The 23,336-nt window shown below is 36.6% G+C and overlaps 1 protein-coding gene across 5 annotated transcripts in view; it reads left to right on the top strand.

Annotated features, from left to right (window-relative positions):
* Positions 1-23,336, top strand: part of KIF6 (kinesin family member 6) — a 505,895-nt gene that overhangs the window by 171,863 nt on the left and 310,696 nt on the right. For 3 of the 5 annotated variants that reach the window (XM_032339835.1, XM_032339836.1, XM_032339834.1), the window contains 2 exons: positions 1,816-1,963; positions 6,641-6,750. In XM_032339835.1, the coding sequence (XP_032195726.1) occupies positions 1,816-1,963; positions 6,641-6,750 (258 nt within the window). Of the gene's footprint in view, positions 1-1,815; positions 1,964-6,640; positions 6,751-23,336 lie in introns of those variants that run through there. The other 2 variants (XM_032339837.1, XM_032339838.1) reach the window with 2 other exon arrangements.

Here is a 23,336-nt window from a genome sequence, read left to right as displayed (position 1 = left end):
GGATCAACTTCTACATTGAGCTCTGTGCTCTGCAAGGAATCTTCCTGAGATCCTCTCTCTCCTTCTCCCTCTGCCCCCCACTCTCCCTTCTTTCTTTCTTTCTCTCTCAAAGAATAAATAGATAAATCTTGAAAGAAAGAAAGAAAGAGAGGAAGGAAGGAAGGAAGAGAGGAAGGGAGGGAGTGAGGGAGAAGGAAAGAAGGAAAGAAAGAAAAAAATCAAGAAGGAAACACTGGATAGGAACTATACCTTAAGCCAAATGAACCTACCAGACATATATATATGGAACATTTCACCCAGCAGCAGCAGAATACAGATTCTATTCAAGCACACATGAAACATTCTCTTGGATAGATTACATGTTAAGCATAAATCCAGTTAAGAAATGGGCAGAGGACTTGAATAGAAATTTCTCCAAAGAAAAAGTACAGATGGCTAACAGATGCATAAAAGGTGTTCAGTATTTCTAATCATCTGGGAAATGCAAACCAAAAACATAAGACATGTCCTCATACCTGTTAGGATGGCTATTATCACACTGTCAAGGACAGCAAATGCTGTCAAGGATGTAGAGAAAAGGGAATCCTTGTGCACTATTGGTGGAGATGCAATCTGGTGCAGCTACTATGGAAAACAGTATGGAGTTTCCTTTAAAAATTAGAACTAGGTCTGCCAATAATGATCCAACAATGCCACTTCTGCCTGTATTTCACAGGAAATGAAATCTTAGAGGGGCATTTGCCTCCCCATGTTCATTGCATTTTTCCCAATAGCCAAGGCATGGAAAAACCTAAATGCCTATAGATGGATGAATGAACAAAGAAGATGTGGTGTACACACACACACACACACACACACACACACGTGCATGCATGTGTGCGTGCACACACACACAATGGGATATTAATCAGCCATTAAAAAAAAGAAAATTCTGCCATTTTGCAATAATGTAGTTGGACCTTGAAAGCATTATGCTAAGTGAAATAAGACAGAGAAAGACAAATTCTGTATATTCTCATTTACATGTAGGATCTAAAAAACTGAACTCATAAATATCAAGAAAAGAATGGGGGTTGTCAGGGGATGGTGAGTGGGGGAAATGTGGGGATGTTGTTCAGAGAGTAAAAACTTCCAGTTATTAGATGAATAAATTCTATGGATCGAATGTACAGCATAGTGACTATATATTATATATTTGAAAGTTGTTAAGAGTATCGATCTTAAATATTATCACAGAAATGATAATTATGTGAAGTGATGGATGTATTAACTAATCTTACTGTGGGACTCATTTTGCAGTATATTTATGTATGATATCATCACATTTGTGTACCTTAAACTTACATTTATGTGTCAGTTATATCTCAGTAAAGCTGGAAAAAAATTAAAAGACAATATATAAAAACCAAGGACATTTTTATAAAATGTATATATATCAGTATTGGTTCTTTAGTTGTAACAGGTGCACAATAATAATGTTATCAACAGTAGGGGAAACTAGGTGTAGGGCATGTGTTAGTTCTGCACTATCTTTATAACTTTTATGTAAATATAAAAGTTTTCTAAAGAAAAATTAGGTTAAAAAATACTTAAGATGAACAGACTCCATTTGAGTTATACAGAGAAAAGGATTGGTTGTGCTGATTTTCCTGGATTTAAAAAAATCTGAATTATTTTAGGTAGATACTCACATATAGAGATACTTTATAAATGTCTTTTCACTAGTATTGAATAAGGCTGCTATTAGAATACAAGCCACTTAATACTTGTGCAGTTAGTCATTTTGATATTAAAGTGTGCCATTTCTTTATGTAGTGTCTTGGCAGGTTACAATGGTACCATCTTTGCCTATGGGCAAACAGGCAGTGGGAAGACATTCACCATCACGGGTGGGGCAGAACGCTATAGTGACCGAGGCATTATCCCAAGGACATTGTCATACATTTTTGAGCAATTACAAAAGGTATGGAACTTTAAGTTCATTTTCTATTTGATATATTCAGCAGAAATTTATGGTGGGTAAAAAATTTATTGTGACATTTTATTATATATAAATGAGGAAGTATTATTGTGTAATAACTCTGGCCTTTATATTTAAGGGAAGTTTGGGATTTTGCTGAAGAAGTAGAAATTAAGGTGCTTTTCATTAAAGGGATGCTGTTTCAGCAAAGGTTCAAAGGGAGTTCCTTCTGATACATCCATGGAGGTTAAAAGAACAGATAACACATTTTACCAACTAACATCTTATATTTCTCATTAAGAAACTGGATGTCCTTTTGCTAAGACATCTTTATTTCGGCTACTAAAACACTGAATAAGATGATGTGATTGTACCTTTTTCACAATTGTAATAGAAGCCCAAAAGACTTTTACCAGAGTAAAACTCCTATTGCAATTAATACTGTTATGAAGAGATGTTCTCTGCATTATATGCATCATTTATTGTGTGTCTCTAAGTGCCTATTGCTTTATTACATATAATACTTTTAATATAACATATACACATTATTATATATTAATATAACAGATAATACAACTAGCAAAGTAGGTATCCTTATCCCAATTTCATAGTTGGGAAAAATGAGTCTAAATATCTTTCTCTGAGTCTTCATAACTGACTTAGAGGTCCATCCCAGGTCTGTGTGATGCCATACTCTGTGCTTTTTACCACTACATACACTGCCTCTCTGTCTCAGACTGGCTTCATTTTGTTGGTTGTATTTAAACAATAGTGAGTCCCATAACTTCAGTAGGTTTTAATTTTCCCCCTCTGTGAAACTGGGGAGTGCATCGTACTAGAAGATCTCCATTGGCCCTACTAATAATTCCTACACTTACTTGGTTTTTATGAATTCTGTATAACAAATATTCTAACTAGGTCAGTGTAACAGTTTTTCCAAAATTTCTTGACTGTATGCTTTTTGCCTTTTGAGTTGCAAAGATGAGAAGAAATTGCTGAGATCTGCATAATTCTAATTTCCATCCATAAAGTAGCAATTACCCATTAGTTCAACTCATCTCTCACTTGCTCAAACATGCCAACTCTGCATGCCAGAAAACGTAGAAGAGAAAGGGTTGAGTACAGTGTATAAGTTGGATTCAGATCCTGTCTTTTCATTTACTCATTTATTTCTGACATTAGCTGTTTTGTTTTGTTCCCAGATTTCACAGCCTGGGAATATAATTTCTAATAGTTTTTGCTGCTGTGGTCCAATGTTGTCTTGGAAAGATCATTGAAGTTGGTGTAGGCCAATCTGGTTCTGAGAAAGTGTACCACTTATAGCATGTAGCCTGGTGGCAGTTGAGACTTAAGGTCTCAGGGTTGTGAACTCGCTGTGAGGGCTGAACATACTGTATCTAAAGATATTGTCCAGTTCCTCGCACATAGTATATGCTCAACAGATGAGCTCATTTACAATTGCTGTTAATATGTATATTCACACACACACACACACACACACACACACACACTTGTGGCCAAACAATCCTGATTAATTTCAAAGAATCCTTTGAAACTAGAACAAATGAAACCAATTTCCCTGATTAAGTTAAACAGAATAAACAAATCCTTACCTAACAGAAACATTTGTCCCTTCTAAAATTTTCTCTATGGATACCAAATCCTGTAAAAGTCAAAATGTCTCCCAAGTACCTACCATCTCTTGGGTCCATTGTTATATATCTGTTTGGTCACTGACATTATTGTAAACCTCATTTCATTTTGAATGATTCTAAATCAGTTCCTGGACTAGAGAGAGCTCCTTGGACAAATTTATATCCAGGACAGCTCTTTGTAAAAGGATGGATTTCCCTGATGGGGCACAACACATTCATTATAATCAAACCAAACTGCTGCAAAATTAGTCAGAGGCAACTTGAGTTTCATCATTAAGTTTGTCCACATTGTGTAGCTGAAAAATGCAGACAGGTACTCAGATGCCCCCAGTCAATTGCTTCAGAGGGCCACATGGAGCTCTCTAGAATTCTTAAAGGAAATATTTGACTTATGCAAAGTATTTATTTCAAGATAAACTAAGAGCAATTGTATACTGGCTCCTAAAATGCTGTGAGTGTGATGGGAGCACATTTACAGTGATTTTAACAGAAGACAATTGATTCCATTTATTTTAGAAATCACTGCTCATTATTTTTGAGTATTGTGAGGTTCAGACTTGTTTTGGGGCAGGAGAAAAGGCTGTCTGCAGGAAACATGTGTGTTACATTATAGTCTGGCAATCCCAAACACTAAAAAAGTAGTAATAAGGAAAGGTAGCTTGCCACATTGCTCAGTGACTTTTAAGTGTATATTCCAATAAAAGTCCAGAAAATGCAGAAGCTGGAGGAGCCAAAGGCATTATCCCCATCATCTCAGGGGAGTGGACCTGCCATTTTCCTGACTTACGATGATTTCTTCTACTTTCTGGAAGAAAGAGAATTTCTTCACTGCAGATGAACAGACAAGTTGGCTGTTGTTTTTCCTTTCTTTGCCTTCTCTTTTATAGTCATGTGCTGAATTCTCCATTTGGAGCCCTTTAGAAATAATAGAAACAATAACAATAGCAATAATAATAGCAGTAGCAAAGATTTATTGGGGATTATTACAGGGCCACATGTTCTTGGTGGGATTTTAAGTTCAGAACCCCATTTCCCTGTCACAACAGTTATGCAAGATGAGGGTTATTCTCCCCAATTCCACAATTAAACAGCTGCAAATAATGCACGATCACTCAGTTATAAATGCCAGATTTGGTGTTCAGACCCAGCTTTTTCTGATGCTAAGATGAGCGCTGAACTGTCTGCTAAAATCTCAAACTATTATAGATGGGATATTTTAGATATGGTCAGATAGGTTTTAGAAATATATTGCTTTTGAACAGGATCTCAGGAAGTTGGTAAATGATCCCCGTGGCCTTTAACATGCTCTGAGAATCTTCTAGAGAGGGACAGCATATATATTGATCATGGAACACTTTTTCCACAAATTCCTTCATGGGACATTTTGGGGAAAACTATTAGACTAAAGGCCATGCAGAATCTGCCTAGTATTTATGGTCTCTGATACCTGTGCTAAGCCAAGTATAACCCACAGAATGATGTTGAAATGTGCCTTTACTACACTAATCTGATCGACAGGCCATGTGTTAGGATAAGCAGCCAGAGTCGCCCACATCAGGAAGATTTCCAGCATTTTCTTGGGAGAAATTTGCTTAGTGTAGACTCAGTCCATTCTGTCACCTTCCCAAACCACCAGAACATGGAATTTCAGCAGTAGCTTGAGTATTTCATAGTCATGTGCTGCTTAAGACTTGTCTTAATTTTTCAGTTGTTGTTTTGTTTTTATGAAATCTTGGTGTTTTTCTTTGGGTAGTTTGAGCCATGTTAGGACCAAAGAATCATACTAATTTTAATCCGAAGAACACATGGGGATTCGTTATTCAGTTGCCTCACTAATGGTTATAGAAACTGAAGCCTGACATCACAGGGACTCATAGCAAGTAGGCCTAGGATTCCAGCTCTGGATTTGTAGGCCCCTGCTCTTCCCCCATTTCTGTGACTTGGTCCTCTCTCCCTTTGAATAGTATCTGTCAAATGGATTGCCTTGGATATGGGTGAGAATCAATGGGAAAGTCATCCTGAGCAAATTCTCTAGCAATCTGCTGACCTTCTTGCCATAAGACACAAATATCTTGTCCTCTTATGAGAAGTAGGGCTCTATTTGCCAAAATGGAAGAATTTTTATTTGGGGGAAAGCAAGAAAAAGTGCTAGAAAGTGATACTTGGTCTTGAAAACTGAGCCAGGAATTTTCTTGAGACCTGAAAAAATTCCATTTTATTCCATCTCAGAGAGAACAGGTACTTTTTGTCTGCTGGCAGAACTGAGACAGAAGTTTTTATCTAATGACACTGATGCCTGTGTCATTGCACTTCCCCAGCAATGACCCACAGAAAATATCCTCAAACCAATAGCTCAGTATCCCTGACCTGCCACGTAGCCAGAAAAATTAACCCAACAGTAAGATATAGGCATTGAACTGTGAATGTCCACTCTCACTGTTACCTGATTGATCTAAAGTATTTCTGTCCCCTGGGATTCATTTTCCATTCTCTTCTATTGTCTGTTATCTCTTTGTCTCATCAGAAATTTTGAATATTGGAAAATTTTTTTAAAAAAGTAATTATGATTAAAGATGGAAACTCTTATGCTACTGAGGTTTTTAAACTGAAGTCATGATTCTGTTTTCTTTTATGAATAGGCTATTCACAGGATGTAAGTTTATTTTTTCATAGTAACCTTTTTTGGGGGGTCTGGAAAGTAAAAAATGATGTGTTATACAGTTCTGCAACCAAGTTGGCTCATTTTAAGTATATATTGACTCTTCATGTATAACGTGGAACCAATAAAAAAACAACATACTAAAGTTGCTTGTAATCATGGGTGTTGGCCATTTAAAAAAAATGCTTCATGCATATGGTAACTGGCAACTTGAAAGTGTCACGAACTGAAAATGGAAACCATACAAAGTGAAGAGAGTAAAGGAGAGAAAGCTGTGAGGAACTGGAGTGATAAATGTGTTCATCCTCCTCCCAGCTGAGTCGCTATTTATAGTCATTAAACAGTGTCTTCCCCTTTTCCAATCAGGACAGCAGCACAATACATACAACGCACATTTCCTATTTGGAAATCTACAATGAATGTGGTTATGATCTATTGGATCCAAGACACGAAGCCTCCAGTTTGGAAGATTTGCCGTGAGTAGCAGAACAACAAAGAAGGGGGGGAAATCACTTTCAGATGTTCTCTTCAATTGTTTCCTTTGAAACTTTGTATGTTTCTGGTCTCAATCATAATTAACAAATACTGGATAACAGAATCTTTTTGTAATATAATGGATATTTTTTCAGTTATGACAAACAGTATTGATGGGAACTAAAATTGCTTGAAACCCATTTCTTGGGAAAATCTCCTTTGGAGGCGGTACAAGAGAGTACGCTGAATGTTCTCAGAGTGGGTGCTGAGAGGACTGGTGGCATATGCCAGTATTGCTTTACTCTTGTCAGATCAAACCCTTTACTCATCTAATTGTGGGCTCTGAAGAGGGGATTCAAATTAGGGCTCAGGCAGCAATAAGAGAATCTGAAAGAGAGAAAATAAAAACTTTGTTTTCCTCATTGCTTCTCTACTGTTATTAAGACTGACATTGACAATCATTTGGTCAGATTGGCACTGATTACATCATGACTGAAATATAAATAGTCTTAAGAGCTTACCTACTAACTGAGTCAGTTACTCTGCCAACGTTTGTGTAACATTATTCGCTGTTTGTTTGAATAGCTGTCTAACTTAGGTATTAATGGTAATACTTCATATCCTTTTGTCCAGACATCTTCATATATCAGAAGCTGGTAACCAAGAAAATGTACTTTCTAAATAAATAAATAAATAAATAAAATGTACTTTCATTTTCTTATTAAATATTCTAAAACAACTTAAAAACATATATTAATCCTTTACTACAGAGACCAACAATTAGTTGTTTGCTTTAATTGGCAAAGGAAATAAGAGAAAATACTAAAGAAAATAAGTTACACTCTTTACATCACCTTTATATGTATTCTTCCTTTTAATGTTGACGAGAGTCTTTACATAGCATCTCTGTTATGCCAGCTATATTCATTAGAGGGAGTTAGAAAAGGGGATTATTATTGGTACTCTAAATATTTGTGTTAATTAAATAATATAAGAAGAGAGAGGAAAAATCTGACTCCATGGAAGAAATCAGTCTTAAGGAAGCTATTGAAATTAAGTTTGAGGAAAGGTAAGAAGTCCCTCATAGGAAGGTTAGAAACAACAACATTAAAAACATGAAGGTAGAACTAGAGGGTATTATGCTGAGCGAAATAAGTCAGTCAGAGAAAGACAATTATGTGATTTCATTCTTATGTGGAATTTAAGAAACAAAAGAGGATCATAGGGGAGTGGAGGGAAAAATAAAAAAAGATGAAATCAGAGAGGGAGACAAACCATAAGAAAATCAACTCTAGGAAACAAACTGAGGGTTGCTGGAGAGGAGGTGGGTAGAGGGACAGGGCAACTGGGTGATGGGCATTAAGGAGAATATGCGATGTAATGAGCACTGGGTGTTACACGCAACAGATAAATCACTGAACTCTACCTCTGAAACTAATAATACATTATATGCTAACTAATTGATTTTAAATTAAAAAAAAAAAAACCATGAAGATGTGGTCAGAGAGGCCATGTGGTGAGGAGTCATGTGAAGTAAAATCAGAAAGGCCAACAGGCCTTTTTTTGAGCAACTACTTTTGAGGGACTTGAAAGACAGGCTTTTGCTGTGAGTTTGGTCTTTATTCTAATAGGCTTTTAAATTAGTTTTCTAGCCTCCAGTCTAACCAGGACCTCTAGGCTATATCTTGCTTAAAATTACTTTTAGCAAGTCACATCTACACTGAAAAAGCTTGAAGCCTGCTTAGCCATAACTCAGAAATGGTTTGGCTCTGATAAACATGAAGGAGGAGAGAGAAATGTAAGAGATATGCATAAAAAAATAAATAGATGACAGGATACCTGGGTGGCTCAGTTGGTTAAGCATCTGCCTTCAGCTCAGGTCATGATCCCAGGGTCCTAGGATCAAGTTTCCCATTGGACTCCTTGCTCAGGGAGCCTGCTTCTCCCTCTGCCTGCTGCTCCTGCTGCTTGTGCTCTCTCTCCATCTCTCTTGACAAATAAATAAAATCTTTAAAATAAATAAATAAATTGATGATAGATAGAGAGCTAGGTAGATACATAGATAGAAATAAAATACATTGATTATGCTCACCTTGGATTTGAAAAGAAGGTGAATTATAGCAAGTTCATTCCCTGCATTTTACTGATTGAGTAGAGTAAACCCAGAGAGGTATGACTTGCCCAGAGTTTCAAACTGATCTGTTAATGGTACAGCAGGAATTGAAAACCACATAGTCCCACTTCCATGCCCAAGTAGCAAAAATAGCTTCAAGATTTTACTGTAGAGCCCAGAGAACTAAGGAAGCATTGACTTAAAAGATGATCTGCTAGAAACCTTGATTGGGTGGTGGTAATGAGTTTCACATACATACATAACTTTGGTGTCTCAGAGTACCCCACTTGATGTTTAGAATAAATTCCTCACAGGTAGGAAGCATGCCTTACTTGAGTTGGTAGTCTCTCTACTGCGTTCAACCAGAATAAGTTCTTAATATTTTATTTATTTTTTTAAAGATTTCATTTATTTATTTAACAGAGAGAGACATAGCAAGAGAGGGAATACAAGCAGGGGGAAGGGAGAGTGCAAAGCAGGCTTATTGTTGAGCAGGGAGCCTGACATGGAGCTTGATCCCAGGACCCTGAGACCAAGACCTGAGCCGAAGGCAGACACTTAAAGACTGAGCCGCCCAGGCACCCCAGTTCTTAATATTTTAAAAAATTATCTGTAAAATTGGAGCTGTGACATAGACTTTTTGAAGATGAGCATGAAAGGGGAAACAGCGTAAGTTCTATAAATCAGAGTCTAATAGAGACATAACGAGACACAGCCTGACTATGAGAAGCAGGAGTGAGAAGAGTCATTGAATTTAAGAGAGGCAGTGTAATAGAGTCAAGAATACTTGATTACAAGTCAGGAAATTTGGGTTCTAGTCCCAACCCTGCAATCTTAGATGCATTTATTTCACTTTTCTAGGTTTATCGATAAAATGTGGCCATTGAGTTATATAATATTTAACAACTTTCCAATTTCCAATATCTAGAGTTCAAAGATTGGTAACCTCACAGGATAGGACTTATTTGGTTACTCTTTATCCTCTCACAAAAAGATTAAGAAGTAGTGTAGATATTTTATATTTTCTCCTAGAAAGAGCCTTCAGCCTCTTGAGAGCAAGGACAATGCTTTAATTCACTGTATGTGTCTGTGTTTCCTGACGTGCCTGACAGTAATGGTTCTCAATGTAGATCAGATTGTCTCTGTAGATGTCACTAGCTTTCTATCTTAAACTACTGCTCCTTCCTTGGTAGCCTTGTCCTCCTTTTGGAGAATGAGTTTACCGATTCAAGTCAGAAGTGACCTCAGTTACAAAACAGATATTTTCAGTGAACTATCACCCTCTCCCACAAGCATACAAAAGTGGACAGAAAGATGTTCTTATCTTATGTTTTGGGATATAATTACATGACAACAGTCCTCATTAAAATAAAAATGAGAAGATTCTCATTATGAAAGAAGATTCCCATATCCCAGGAGGATAGCCTATTTACTTCAAATATATTCAGTACTATAAAATTCCAAAACAACTTGAGAATTGCGGTCTTATGGTGTGGGGATTATAAGATTTGGCTGGTATTGAGTCTGCTGACTTTCTGGGGATTTTAGGTTTGTGTTTTACTAAGATTATCAAGTAATTCTTCATAATGGAAGGTGACTTTTACTATACCTGGGTTGCATTAAGAGTATGTTCAGGGGCGCCTGGGTGGCTCAGTGGGTTAAGCCGCTGCCTTCGGCTCAGGTCATGGTCTCAGGGTCCTGGGATCGAGGCCCGCATCGGGCTCTCTGCTCAGCGGGGAGCCTGCTTCTCTCTCTCTCTCTCTGCCTGCACCTTCGTCTGCTTGTGATTTCTGACAGTCAAATAAATAAATAAAATCTTTAAAAAAAAAAAAAAAAGAGTATGTTCAGTTATTCTGGTTTCACACACTCTTGAACTGGGACGAGCTCTAACTCTGCAATACTATCCTTCTAGTTGACTGCTTTCATTGTCACAAGCTGGAATGTCCCAAACACTCTGAATACAATCCCCAAAAAATAGTAGGTAAAATGTCTGTTGACTTTGGTTCTCTCCTGCAGCCATCCATTTGAGGGACAATGATAATATACACATTTGATCATTTCCACATTCTTGTACTTGGCATAGCCATGTGCAATCAAATCCAAGATCACTTTGATGTTGCGTAATAATAGCCATCAGTAGCACGTTTCTTACCCCTGAGCAGGAACACCACTTCCCCCAGATCACCTGCTGGATGCTCTTCTCATGAGCACTCTGCTTTTCTCCTTCTTGTTCTTTTACATCCTAATTTGAGCTCCAACTCCCTGCTGTTACTGAAGCATTTACCTATAGACTGCCTGCAGACTTTGTATATATGATGTCAGGGTGCCAAAATAAAGTCAATTGCTTTTTGAAAATACTGCTCTAGTCATTTAGCAAGGAGTTTTTAGATACAACACCAAAAGCATGATCTGTGAAAGAAAAATAAAATAGATGACTTGTGTTTCATTAAAATTAAAAATGTCTGTTCTCTGAAAGACACTGTTAAGAAAAGATAAGCCAGAGACAGAGAAAATATTACCAGACACATGTCTGATAAAGGACTTTTATATAAAATGTACAAAGAACTCTTCAAACTTAACAATAAGAAAACTAACAATCCAATGAAGAAATGAGAAAAAGATCTGAACAGACACCTCACCAAAGAAGACATACAGATAAGCATGTGAAGAGATGCTCAACATCATCTGTCTTTGGGAATCACTAATTAAAACTATTATGCACCTACTAGAATGGCAAAAATCTAAAAAAAAAAACACTAGCAATACCAAATGCTGGAAAGAATGTAGAGCTACTAGAACTCTCACTCATGCAGTATAGTACAGGTACCTTGGAAGTCAATTTCCAGTTTCTTAAAAAATAAAATAGTTCTTAGAATATGACCCAGCAGTTATGATCCTGGGTATTTAACCAAATGAAATGAAAACTTATATCAGCACAGAAAGCTGCTCATGAGTGGATATAGCAGCCTTATTCATAATTGCCAAGAACTGGAAGCAACCAACATGTCCCACTGTGGGATATTCATGCAGTGGAATATTATTTGGCAATAAAAAGCAGTGATCTATCAAGCCACAAAAAGACATCAAAAGTCTACCTGCTGCATGATGCCAACTATAAGACATTGTGAAAAAGGCAAAAATATAGATACAGTAAAAAATCACTGGTTGCTAGTAGCTGAGGAGAGGGCAGGTAGAGGGATGAGTAAGTGAAGCACAGGGGGCTTTGGGGCAGACAAGCTAGCGTATACGGTAGTATGATGGCGGTTGCATGATATGCATTTGTCCAAACTCACAGAATGTACACCACCAAGAGAGCCCTAATGGAAGCCATGGACCTTTCGTTAATAAAATAACAACAGCAAAAAGGAATGAACTCTTGATCCATTTAACAGTGTGGGGGACTCTCCAGGGAACTGTGCTGAGTGAAAAAGCCAATCCCAAAAAGTCATATGCTGTGTGATTTTATTTATGGAGTATTTTTTAAATGGCAAAATTATAGAAGTAGATAGCAGCTGAATGGTTAACAGAAGTTAGAGAGGGAGGTGGGAATGGTTATACAAGGCCAGTGAGAGATGCTTGTGGTAACAGACTATTCTGTATCTAAACTATGGCTGTGGATACACAAAACTACTCATGTGATTAAATTCCATAGAACTACACACACACACACACACACACACACACACACACACAGACAAGTACTGGTGAAACTGGGACATCTGAATAAGATCAGTGGATTGTATCAATGCCAATGTCCTGGTTGTGATATTTTAATATAATTTTACAAGATGTTAACATTGGGAAAAATTGGGTAATGGTTGCATTATTTCTTACAGATGCATGCAAATCTACAAGGATCACAAAATACAAAGTTTAATTTTAAAAAGTGTCTATATATTTATGTAGAGACATATGTGTATTTAATGTGTTCTGTATTTAGTAATTTAAATGAAAATAAAACATCTATTTTTGAAAGTCCTTATGTCATATGCTATAAAGGAAATATAGTTAGAATCTAAGTATGTCTTATGAAGTAAAATAGTATAACTACTGGTCTTAACCATAAGGAAAATAGTCACCTTACTTTAGTGTAATTTTAGTATTCCTAAATAAGGATACATAATAGATTTAAGGTTTCAAAGACAGTCATGGTTATTACTGTTAGAAAAAAGTCCATAAGCCACAGCATACAGTATTGAAATCTTGGCTGTATTGTAAAATAATTTGTCATCAAAGAAAAAAAAGTTGATGAATATTAAGTTTAATTCATCACAATTCTAATACCTACCGGATATGAAACACTGTTGAATGTTGCATGAGTTACAGAAAAGATTAATGCACAGTGTCTGTTCTTATGGCTTATAGTCTGGTCATGTAGAATCATTCATTTTTTCAACATTTATTGAGATCCAGCTTGATTCCACACTTAGTGCTAGGCACGGAGACATAGTCTCTTCTTTCTTGGCGCTCACAGCAGAGTAGGTACACCTCGTACAAAATAGCATAAAGTGGAATATGAAAACCATCATAAGAGAGGCACAAAGAATGACTTGGGCTTAAAGGAGAAATAAATCTCATTAGGTCAAGTGATCAGAAAGAGATTCACAGAGAAGGTGGTACATGATATAGTCCTTGAGGGAAGGGGTAGGACTTGGAGCAGTGGAAGTGGCATTCAGGTGGACGCAAAGGTGGGGAAAAGCATAAAGCTTGTTCTGTCATAGGTAATAGACCTGTTTGACTGGACTCCAGTAAGGGAGTAGGTGAGACCATCAAGACTGGAAAGGCAGGAATGCGTGGATTTGGTAGGAAGGTGTAGCCCTCAGAGATTTTTTTATTCAAGAGTATAGCAGGTTAGAACTGCCTTTTAGGAAGAGAACCCAGTCAATAGCATGTAGGGCTGAAATGAGATGGATGGGAGTCAGAGAAACTCCAGAGCATTGTGGGAAGTGATTAGGACCATTTACGTTGCAATGGGAGAGAGACATAAAAAAGAGAGACATAACTAGAATACATAATCCAGTGGCTTGACATTTAACCATGTATGAGACTATAACTATGTATGAGAATCATGTGGAGTGTTGTTAAAAGTGCAGATTCCTGGGCTCCACCTCCAGAAAGTTCAGATATGTATGAATAAGCAACCCAGCTGATTCTTTTTTTTTTAATTTTTAATTTTTAATTTTTTATAAACATATAATATATTTTTATCCCCAGGGGTACAGGCCTGTGAATCGCCAGGTTTACACACTTCACAGCACTAACCAAAGCACATACCCTCCCCAATGTCCATAACCCCACCCCCCTTCTCCCAACCTCCCTCCCCCTAGCAACCCTCAGTTTGTTTTTTGAGATTAAGAGTCACTTATGGTTTGTCTCCCTCCCAATCCCATCTTGTTTCATTTAGTCTTCTCCTACCCCCTTAAACCCCCAAGTTGCATCACCACTTCCTCATATCAGGGAGATCATATGATAGTTGTCTTTCTCCGCTTGACTTATTTCTCTAAGCATGATACGCTCTAGTTCCATCCACGTTGTCGCAAATGGCAAGATTTCATTTCTTTTGATGGCTGCATAGTATTCCATTGTGTATATATACCACATCTTCTTTATCCATTCATCTGTTGATGGACATCTAGGTTCTTTTTATAGTTTGGCTATTGTGGACATTGCTTCTATAAACATTCGGGTGCACGTGCCCCTTCGGATACCCCAGGTGATTCTAATGAAGGCGGTTTATAGTCATCCCTTCCCTCATCCACCTAGGGAAAGTTCTTTTTATAGATACCAGAAAAATCTCTCCAAAGAAGGACATGGGTACCTATTGTGTGCTAGTCCCTGTCCTAGGGACTTTAAATACAGTATCTCATTTGAGGAAGTAGGTATCCTAATCTCTGTTTTATGGATGACTAAATTGGGGTTCACACAGGTAGTGTGATATTTCCGTAAGATTCCATGTCTGCCAAGAATGGACCAGGATATCAACCTCCGTCCATCAAACCTCAGAGCTGGGAATCCTGGTGCTCTTGCCTGGGAGATCTGTATTGTGTCCTGGCATTCCATCTGAGCTCTGAGCTCTGAGCCATGGTTTCTGAGCTTCTGCTGGCCTCTGGAACCTCTTGTGTGAGCCAAAGCTTTGAGTCCTCTTCAGCTCTGTTTGTTGTGTGTCTAACCCTCTGCAAGGCTTGGAGAGTACCTGCTCTTTTACCTCCAAGGGAACTTAGTCTAATAGAACAGACTCACAAGTTGATCATTTCAGGCTTATACAGTAAGTGGTAAGATGTCCTGGGTTCTTTAAGGGTACATGGGAGGATGGTGATTTCTACCTGAGGGTTCAGAGAAGGCTAGAGAAAAAGTCTGCCACATTATGGTCTCCAAGCTCAGCTACACCCTCAGTCTGCTAAGCAATACCTTCATGTACCCAGTACTTTTTCTCCCATTGCCCACAATATTTATATCAAATGTCTCTCTCTGTTGTCATGAACTACCTGCTCCATTTCTCTTCCAAGCCACTTGTATCCTTACCTCAGAAGCTGCCAAATATGTTCCACTCACCTACTTTTCTCTAGCCTCGGGAAACTCTGTCCTTTTACAACTCAATATTCCCACTTACGCTCAGGACTCCCCTTGGATGGGCAGCAAATCTACTTTATTTGGCCTCTACATTTTATGTTTAAAATTTTTGAATTTAGTGCCTTTAGCTGAAGCATGGGTCCTCAGTTTTTATTCCTACCTACTGCAATATATTTTTCATTTGTGTTATTTTTCTGGTCCCATTGAACACTTCTGGAGGTTCCTGGGCCTATAAATACAGATCTTAGAGTTAAAACTAACTCCAGTCTTCAACTGAGTCAATTACTGATATAGCTGGGAGGCAACATCTTGAGAAGTAGGGCTGCTGTCTTACAGGATGATCTGAGCAAGTGACCCGTGACTAGTGATGGTCACTTACACTTTATGTCCTTCATGGATTGGCCAGACACTGTTTCTTGGAGAAACAGAACATTGGCAATGACCATAACAGAGGGAATAGAGAACCGTTACAGGCCCAGAATGACACTTTTTCCCAAAGCCTGTCTTACTAGCATAATAACCCCTACTCTGAATGGTCAGTTGGAAGAGATCATTCTCAACATCTGAAATGTCTCATATAGGAGACTGTTTTTGTCAGCTCAGCTACTGGAACAATATACTGTAGACTGGGTGGCTTAAACAACAGACACTTATTTCTTATAGTTCTGGAAATTGGGAAGTCTAATATCAAGGAACTGGCATATTTGGTTTCTGGTGAGACCTGCCTTCCTGACTAATAGATAGCTGCCTTCTTGCTTTGTCCTTACATGGTAGAGAGAGAGAGAGTGCACTTTCTGGTCTCTCTTCCTATTTTCATAAAGGCACAGACCCTATCCTGTGACCTTATCCAAAACCTCTTACCTACCCAAAGTCCCACATCTAAATACCATTGCATTAAGGATTAGGGCTTCAACATACAAGTTTTTGTGGGGCATAACAATTCAGTCCCTAAAAAAGGTGTTAGCTTTCGCAAACAGTTGCCTCATATGTGATGTGTAGAAGGATGGGAAGAAACAGATGCAGCATTTTCACCCATACATCTGGAATGTAAAAATATATCTGTGATATTTAGGGTTGTTAGTCACTTGAGATTAATTAACGATGGGGAAAACACTGTCACCTCAATCTATTCCATCTTTCTCGTATGTTACATATAAACAAATGCATACAGTTTCTTTTTCTAAGATTAAGAGTTGAAATGCACTTTTAAAACTATGTGTTAATGTGGATTTGTTTTTCTTTGACTTTTTGTCCACTTACTCTTCATAATTGCTCTATGAATCATTTGGTTTGGTCTTATACAATGTAATTTTTCAATCTGTTTTAAATTTTGAGTATAAAAACAAAACCATAAGATTACCTAAAAGAGTATTGAATAATTTAGGCTTGCTTGGTCACTTTATTCTTTCATTTAGAAGAATACATAGTGTTTGGAAACCCATATGACTAGTACAGCTCAACAATACAGAAAAAATGAGTACAACCGTTTGTGAGTGTCAGCATCATATATATACCAAGCAATTATTATGCTGTAGGAATCTCAGCTCTTCTGGGGCATTACAAAGAATTCATACTGTATGTTTATCATCAATGAACTTACCATTTATTTGAAATATGCAGCATCCACATGAAACACCACAAGAAACCTCTGCAAAACACAACCGCTCTCAACTGTGCAGCCAATAATGTGTGTACATGCAAAAAAGACATTAAGATGACTTATAGCTGCAGTAGTCTCATGAATGGAGCCACATCAACCAATGATCTCCTGTCATAGCCTACACCCTCAATGATCTTCTCATTTTACTGGCATATGCCAAGACCAGAGTTCTAACTGAGCTGAGAGCTGGCAGTGCTGTAGATGTGAGCCAATCTAGAGAGAGGATGCATGGGGAAAAGCCTTTCCAGTGAAATCTAGAGTGAGGGGAAGAGGATCTATAGACAGCTAGAGGGCTCATCTGCACCAGGTGAGAAGTGTAGCAGGTAGTGCATTACTCTCGCTGCTCTGAAACTTCCATGCCAGTTAGCCTATGTACTGTTTAGCTAACTGTACTTGACCTTGTGTTTTCATATTGAGTTCTAAGACAGCTGAAGACTATAAGATACAAAGTGTAAGTTATTGTAAGCCAGAGATCAGACTAATGCTACTTAGGCTGGCTAGCCACCTATTATCTTTTAGTACATGTGTGACTCAATCCAAGAAGGAAACCCTAGGAATAACCCAGTTAGAAGAAATAATGGTAAAAATAGATCCCTTTTACAATAGCAAAAAGAGGTAAAACGTTCAGGGTCTTTGTGAAGACAATACAGGTAGTGCCTTCTTTGGTGAGAAATAAAAGACTTTGAAGGTAAATGGAGAGCTGTTAATCTGGTTCTGAATGAGAAGTGTGAATATCTTGAAGAGGTCAGCTCTTCCCATTTTTAGAGGTTCAGTGAAGTTTCAAGCCAAATCTTAAAGACTTAAAAAAAAACAAATAGGAGTCCAGAGTTTATCTGAAAGGAAAAACAACCAAGATGAGCAAAGAAATGTCTGAAACAGACTGGAGAAATGAGAGCGGACCAGAGATGCCATATATTCAAATTAGGTAAAACTCTAATAATGAAATTGTGTTGTACCACTTCAGAATTGGACAGATGAGGAAGAGAGAACAGATAAACCAGAATTAGATTCTATAGCATGTCACTATTTAATGTGGATAAAGGGGAGAGTTATTCAGTCACTGGATTGAACATCATCTTTAATGAATTAACTAACAGCGGCTTATAACAGCAGCCCAATTTATAGTGGCTTGATTAAATAGTCTGTCCACCCCCACCCATGACTCCTGCCCTTGCCCTGCCGCAACCCTGCACACACAGTAAAGATTCTAGAGATGGGAGCCAGGGCTGCTATAGAAGTTGCAGGATGCCGCTGGGGCTTTCTTTTATCATTCTGCTAGAGCCATGCTTAGCAGGTGGCTTTAGTCCTCGTGTAGAATGACTACCCTACCTTCAGCAGCATATCCACATTCCTGGAAGAAAAAATAAGAAAGCAGGTATGTGCTAGCTGAGCCTGTCCTTTTAACAGTTTTCCCCAGAAGCTCTGTCCTCTGACTTTCACTTACTTGTCACTGACCAGAATTATGTTACATGGCCAGTGGTAGTTAGTTGCAAAGGAGTCGGGGAAAGTCTAGTATTTTTAAATAATAACCTGAACAAAAATCAGAGCTTAACAGTTACACAGATGGGGAGGACAGATTCCATAAAGGCAACCTGCACTGTGAGTCACAATTTGTTATCTGGGGAGGAAAATCCGTGTATATCCCTTCCTTCCTTCCCTGCACCTGCATCCTAAAAAACAGAAGAAAATGTATTATTAATACTAAAGGATATAATAACATGCATGCATTTATTTTTTTTTACCACAAATCTGCTAAATATTTAGCCTAAGATAATCACTTTAAGGAAATATATCAATGGATTATCATTGTCCCTGTGGTGGGATTCTGTTTTTATTTTTTAAAATTCTTTCAACTTTTTAAAATTTTCAAACTTTTTCACAAGAAGCATGTATTACTTTTATAGTTGGACAAAAATAAACCTTATCTTTTAATGAAAATAAACAAAAGTAAATAAACACAGAACTTGTCAAATGTAATGGCATAATCTTAGAGGTGTATAAAGCTATTTTCCTGCTGGAAAGGCTATGGTTTTCCAAAATTAAAAATCCATGGCCTCTAGATCTATTTGCTGCTACAATTCCTCCTAATGTGGAAAACTTGACCACATAATTTTGATGGTGCAACCATGAAGTCTGAATGAGAAAGCAAGTATTAATGAAAAATGGGAGGAAAAATATTTTCTTTGGGGAAAACAAGTTGATTGCTCTGAAAAAGATAAATTTTTTAGTGTATGGCTCTATAATTACCATATGGAATTAGGTTAAATAAGACATTTCTATTAAATCATGGGTTATGTGAACCTAGAACACTGGAAGGAACATGATATATATGGCAGGATATAACTGGAAATTAGCAAAGCATACTAGTGTAAGAGAGAGGTACTAGCATAAGCATTGCATTTGATGTGTAAAATATTCATTTTCGGAAAATTATGCAAATTGCCTGTAGACAATAGATAAGTGTAGGGGAAGCCTTGGTTATGTACATTAGATTTGGGAGCCATTTGTTTGTTCGTGGTTGCACAGTGATATTGTTTGGGGATGAGAGAAGTCCAGTTACTTTAATATAATACAGAAAATATAATATATTCAGAAAATATAATACAGAAAAGTGACCTTACCAAGTTCTTAACAGTCGAAAAATTTATTCTATTTAGATTAATTTTGGGAAAAATATAGAAGTGAAAAGGTGTTTCATATGCATACCAAATCTTAGTGAAATAATTGAATTACAGTAACCAATAAATACATAAGTTTTGGTTCTCTTACACATTAATTGTACCGAGTATGATTCTGTCTTTGACTACCATGGATAATTTTCATTTTAGTCTTCCATTTCCATAGCAGTGGCCAACAGCTTCCAGTTCTCTGTTTTGAGTTCTTTTAATGACTTTTGTTTTCATAGCATTTGAAAGCATGCGCATAATAAGTTACCTTAGATGACTTAATCCTTGCTCATTTTCAGACAGGGAATAAATAATGTACAGGTGTCAGCATCACTGAAATGGCAGACTATGGAAGTAGAATAACCTTAGGGTGTTGGTTAACTTCTTTGGGAAATCAAATGGATCAGAGAGTTCAAGTCTAATAATGTTATAATTTAGCAACACAGGTAGATACAGTTAGGTTAGAAATAGTAATGACACTATTTAGGAGAGGATATTTACCAACTGAATGAAATTAATATGGATAACAAACAAGAATTCATCACAACATTCACTCAGAATATTTTGGGGCTTTGAATTTGGACTTGTTCTTTTTTCTGACAAAGTATTTCACTTGTTCATATACAATGTGTGTCTTTTAAAAAGTTAAAACCAAGGTTTTTTTTTCTTAAAGACTTAAATTTTTAGAGCAGATTTAGGTTTACAACAAAATTGAGAAGAAGGTGCAGGAATTTCCCATCACCTCCCATCCCTATATGTGCATATCCTTTCCCACCACTCACCAGAATGATATATTTGTTACTAAGAATGAACCTACATGGACACATCAAAATCACCCAAAGTCCATAGTTTACTTTATGTTTGTAATACTCTTGGTATTGTACATTCTGAGGATTTGGACAAATATATGGTGGCACCTGTCATCATGATAATATCATACAGAGTATTTTCACTGCCCTAAAAGTCCTCTGTGCTCTACCTAATTGTCCATCCCCTGCTACCTCTTGCCTCTGGTAACCAATGATCTTTTTACTGTCGCCATAGTTTTGCCTTTTCCAAAATGTCATACAGTATGTAGCCTTTTCAGACTGGGTTCTTTCACTTAGTAATATGCATCGAAGGTGTCTCCATGTGTTTTCATGAATTGATGGCTCATTTCCTTTCAAAATTATATTCCATTGTCTGGATGTACCAAAATTAATTTATCCCTTTACCTACTGAAGGGCATCTTGGTTGCTTACAAACTGTGACAATTATGAATAAAACTGCTATAAACATCCATGTGAAGATTTTAGTGTGAACATAAGTTTTCACCCCTTCTGGGTAAATATAAAGGAACATAATTGCTGGATTGGATGTCATGATTGCTGAGTCAGTTGGTAAGAGCATGCTTAGTTGTTTTGTTTTCTCTCTTTCCTCACTTTTTTTTTTTAATTTAAAAGTTTCTTAAATTTAAATTCAATTAATTGACATATAGTGTATTATTAGTTTCAGAGGTAGAGTTTAGTGATTCATCAGTTGAATATAACATCTAATGGAGCATGTTTAGTTTTATAAGAAATAGCCAAATTGTCTTCCAAAGTGGCTGTATTGTTTTGTATTCCTACCATCAGTGAATGAGATTGCTCCACTTACTCACTTGTACCAGCATTTGATGTTGGTAATGCTCTGGATTTTGACCATTCTAACAGGTTTGTAGTGATATCTCATTTTAATTTGCATTTCTTTGATGAAATAAGATTTGAATCATCTTTTCATATGCTTATTTGCCATCCATATATCTTATTAGGTAAGGGATCTGTTAAAGTCTTTGGACCATTTTTGAATTGGATTGTCTGTCTGCTTATTGCTGAATTTTCTAAGTTCTTTGTATATTTTGGATAGCAGGTCTTTCTCTTTTCTTTCTTTCTATCTTATTTATTTATTTATTTATTTATTGCATGTGGATGTCCAATTGTTGTAGCACCATTTGTTAAAGAGACTATATTTGCTCTACTGTATTGTCTTTGCTGCTTTGCCAAACGTGAGCTTACTGTGTTCATGTGGATCTATTTCTGAGCTCTCTATTTCATTCCATCGATCTGTTTATCTATGCTTTTACCAGTGCCACACTGTCTTGATTACTATAGCTTTATAGTAAATCTTGAAGTCAAATGATATTGATCCTCCAACTTTGTTCTCCCTTAATATTGTTTTTGGTATTTGGGGGTCCCTTGTGTCTCCATTTACACTGTAGAATCACTTTTTCAATATGCACAAATAACAAGGAATTTATTGGGATTGCATTAAATCTATAGATCAAGTTGGTAAGAACTGACATTGGGACAGTATTGAATCTTCCTATCCATGAACATGGAATATATCTTTTTTGGTTTCTTTCACCAAAGTTTTGTAGTTTTCCTCATATAGATCTTATTTGCATTTTGTTTGATTTATACTTAAGTATTTCATATTTTTTGGATGCTAATGTAAGTGATATTGTGTTTTTAATTTTAAATTTTACTTGTTCATTTCTGGAATATAAGAAAACAATTAACTTTTGTATATTAGCCTTGTATCCTGCAATGTTGCTCTTATTACTATGGTTCTAGAAGTTGTGTTGTCAGTTCTTTCAGTATTCTACATATATGACTATGTCATCTGTGAACAGAAACAGTTATAGGTCTTCCTTCCCAATCTGTCTACTTTTTATTTCCTTTTCTTACATTGTTGCATTGGCAAGGATTTCCAGTACAATGTTGAAAAGCAGTACAATGTTGTCCTGTATCTGATCTTAGTGGAAGTGCTTTGAGTTTCTCACCATTAATTATGATGTTAACTCTAGGTTTTTGGTAGTAGTCTTTATTAACTTGAGAAGGTTCCCCTCTATTCCTTATTTACTGAGTTTTTATCATGAATAGATGGTAGATCTTGTTACTTTTTCCTGTACCTATTGATATAATCACGTGGTTTTTCTTTTTTAGCCTGATATGATGAATTACATTAATCGATTTTTGAATGTTGAACCAACCACGTATACTTGGGATAAATCTCACTTGGTTGTGGCATAAATTCTTTTTTTACTTTGTTGGATTTGATTTGCTAATATTTTGTTAAAGATTTTTGCATATGTTTTCATGAGCGATATTAGTCTATAGTTTTCTTGCAACGTCTTTGTATATTTTTGATATTAGGTAATTCTGACCTCATAAAATGAGTTAGGAAATAGTTCTTCTGCTTCTTTCTTCTGAAAGAGATTATTGAGAATTGATATAACTGATTCCTTAAATATTTAGTAGAGAAACTGGTATTTTTAGTAGGTGAAATTAAATAACTTAGTTTTTTAAATGTCATGTAGCTGGTTATATTCTTCATTATCAGTAAAAAGATACAATATTAGATAAAACTATAAAGAAAAGAAATGCTTTTCAACCTACTAGAAAGTATTTTCAATAAACAGAAAAAATATCAATTCTTTTTAGTCCCTTCTGTCTAGGTTAAAACCAATATAAAAATGTATTACAGGTTTGGAAAACTTCCTCAAGGGATATGTTTTAATTATTTATACAAAAGAGGAAATCTTTTAAATTTTTAGTCAAT

This window comes from Mustela erminea, chromosome 4, assembly GCF_009829155.1.
Source record: "Mustela erminea isolate mMusErm1 chromosome 4, mMusErm1.Pri, whole genome shotgun sequence".
NCBI classification, from domain to species: Eukaryota; Metazoa; Chordata; class Mammalia; order Carnivora; family Mustelidae; genus Mustela; species Mustela erminea.
Note: the sequence above shows the minus strand (reverse complement) of the source record. Positions and strands in the feature narration are given on the sequence as shown.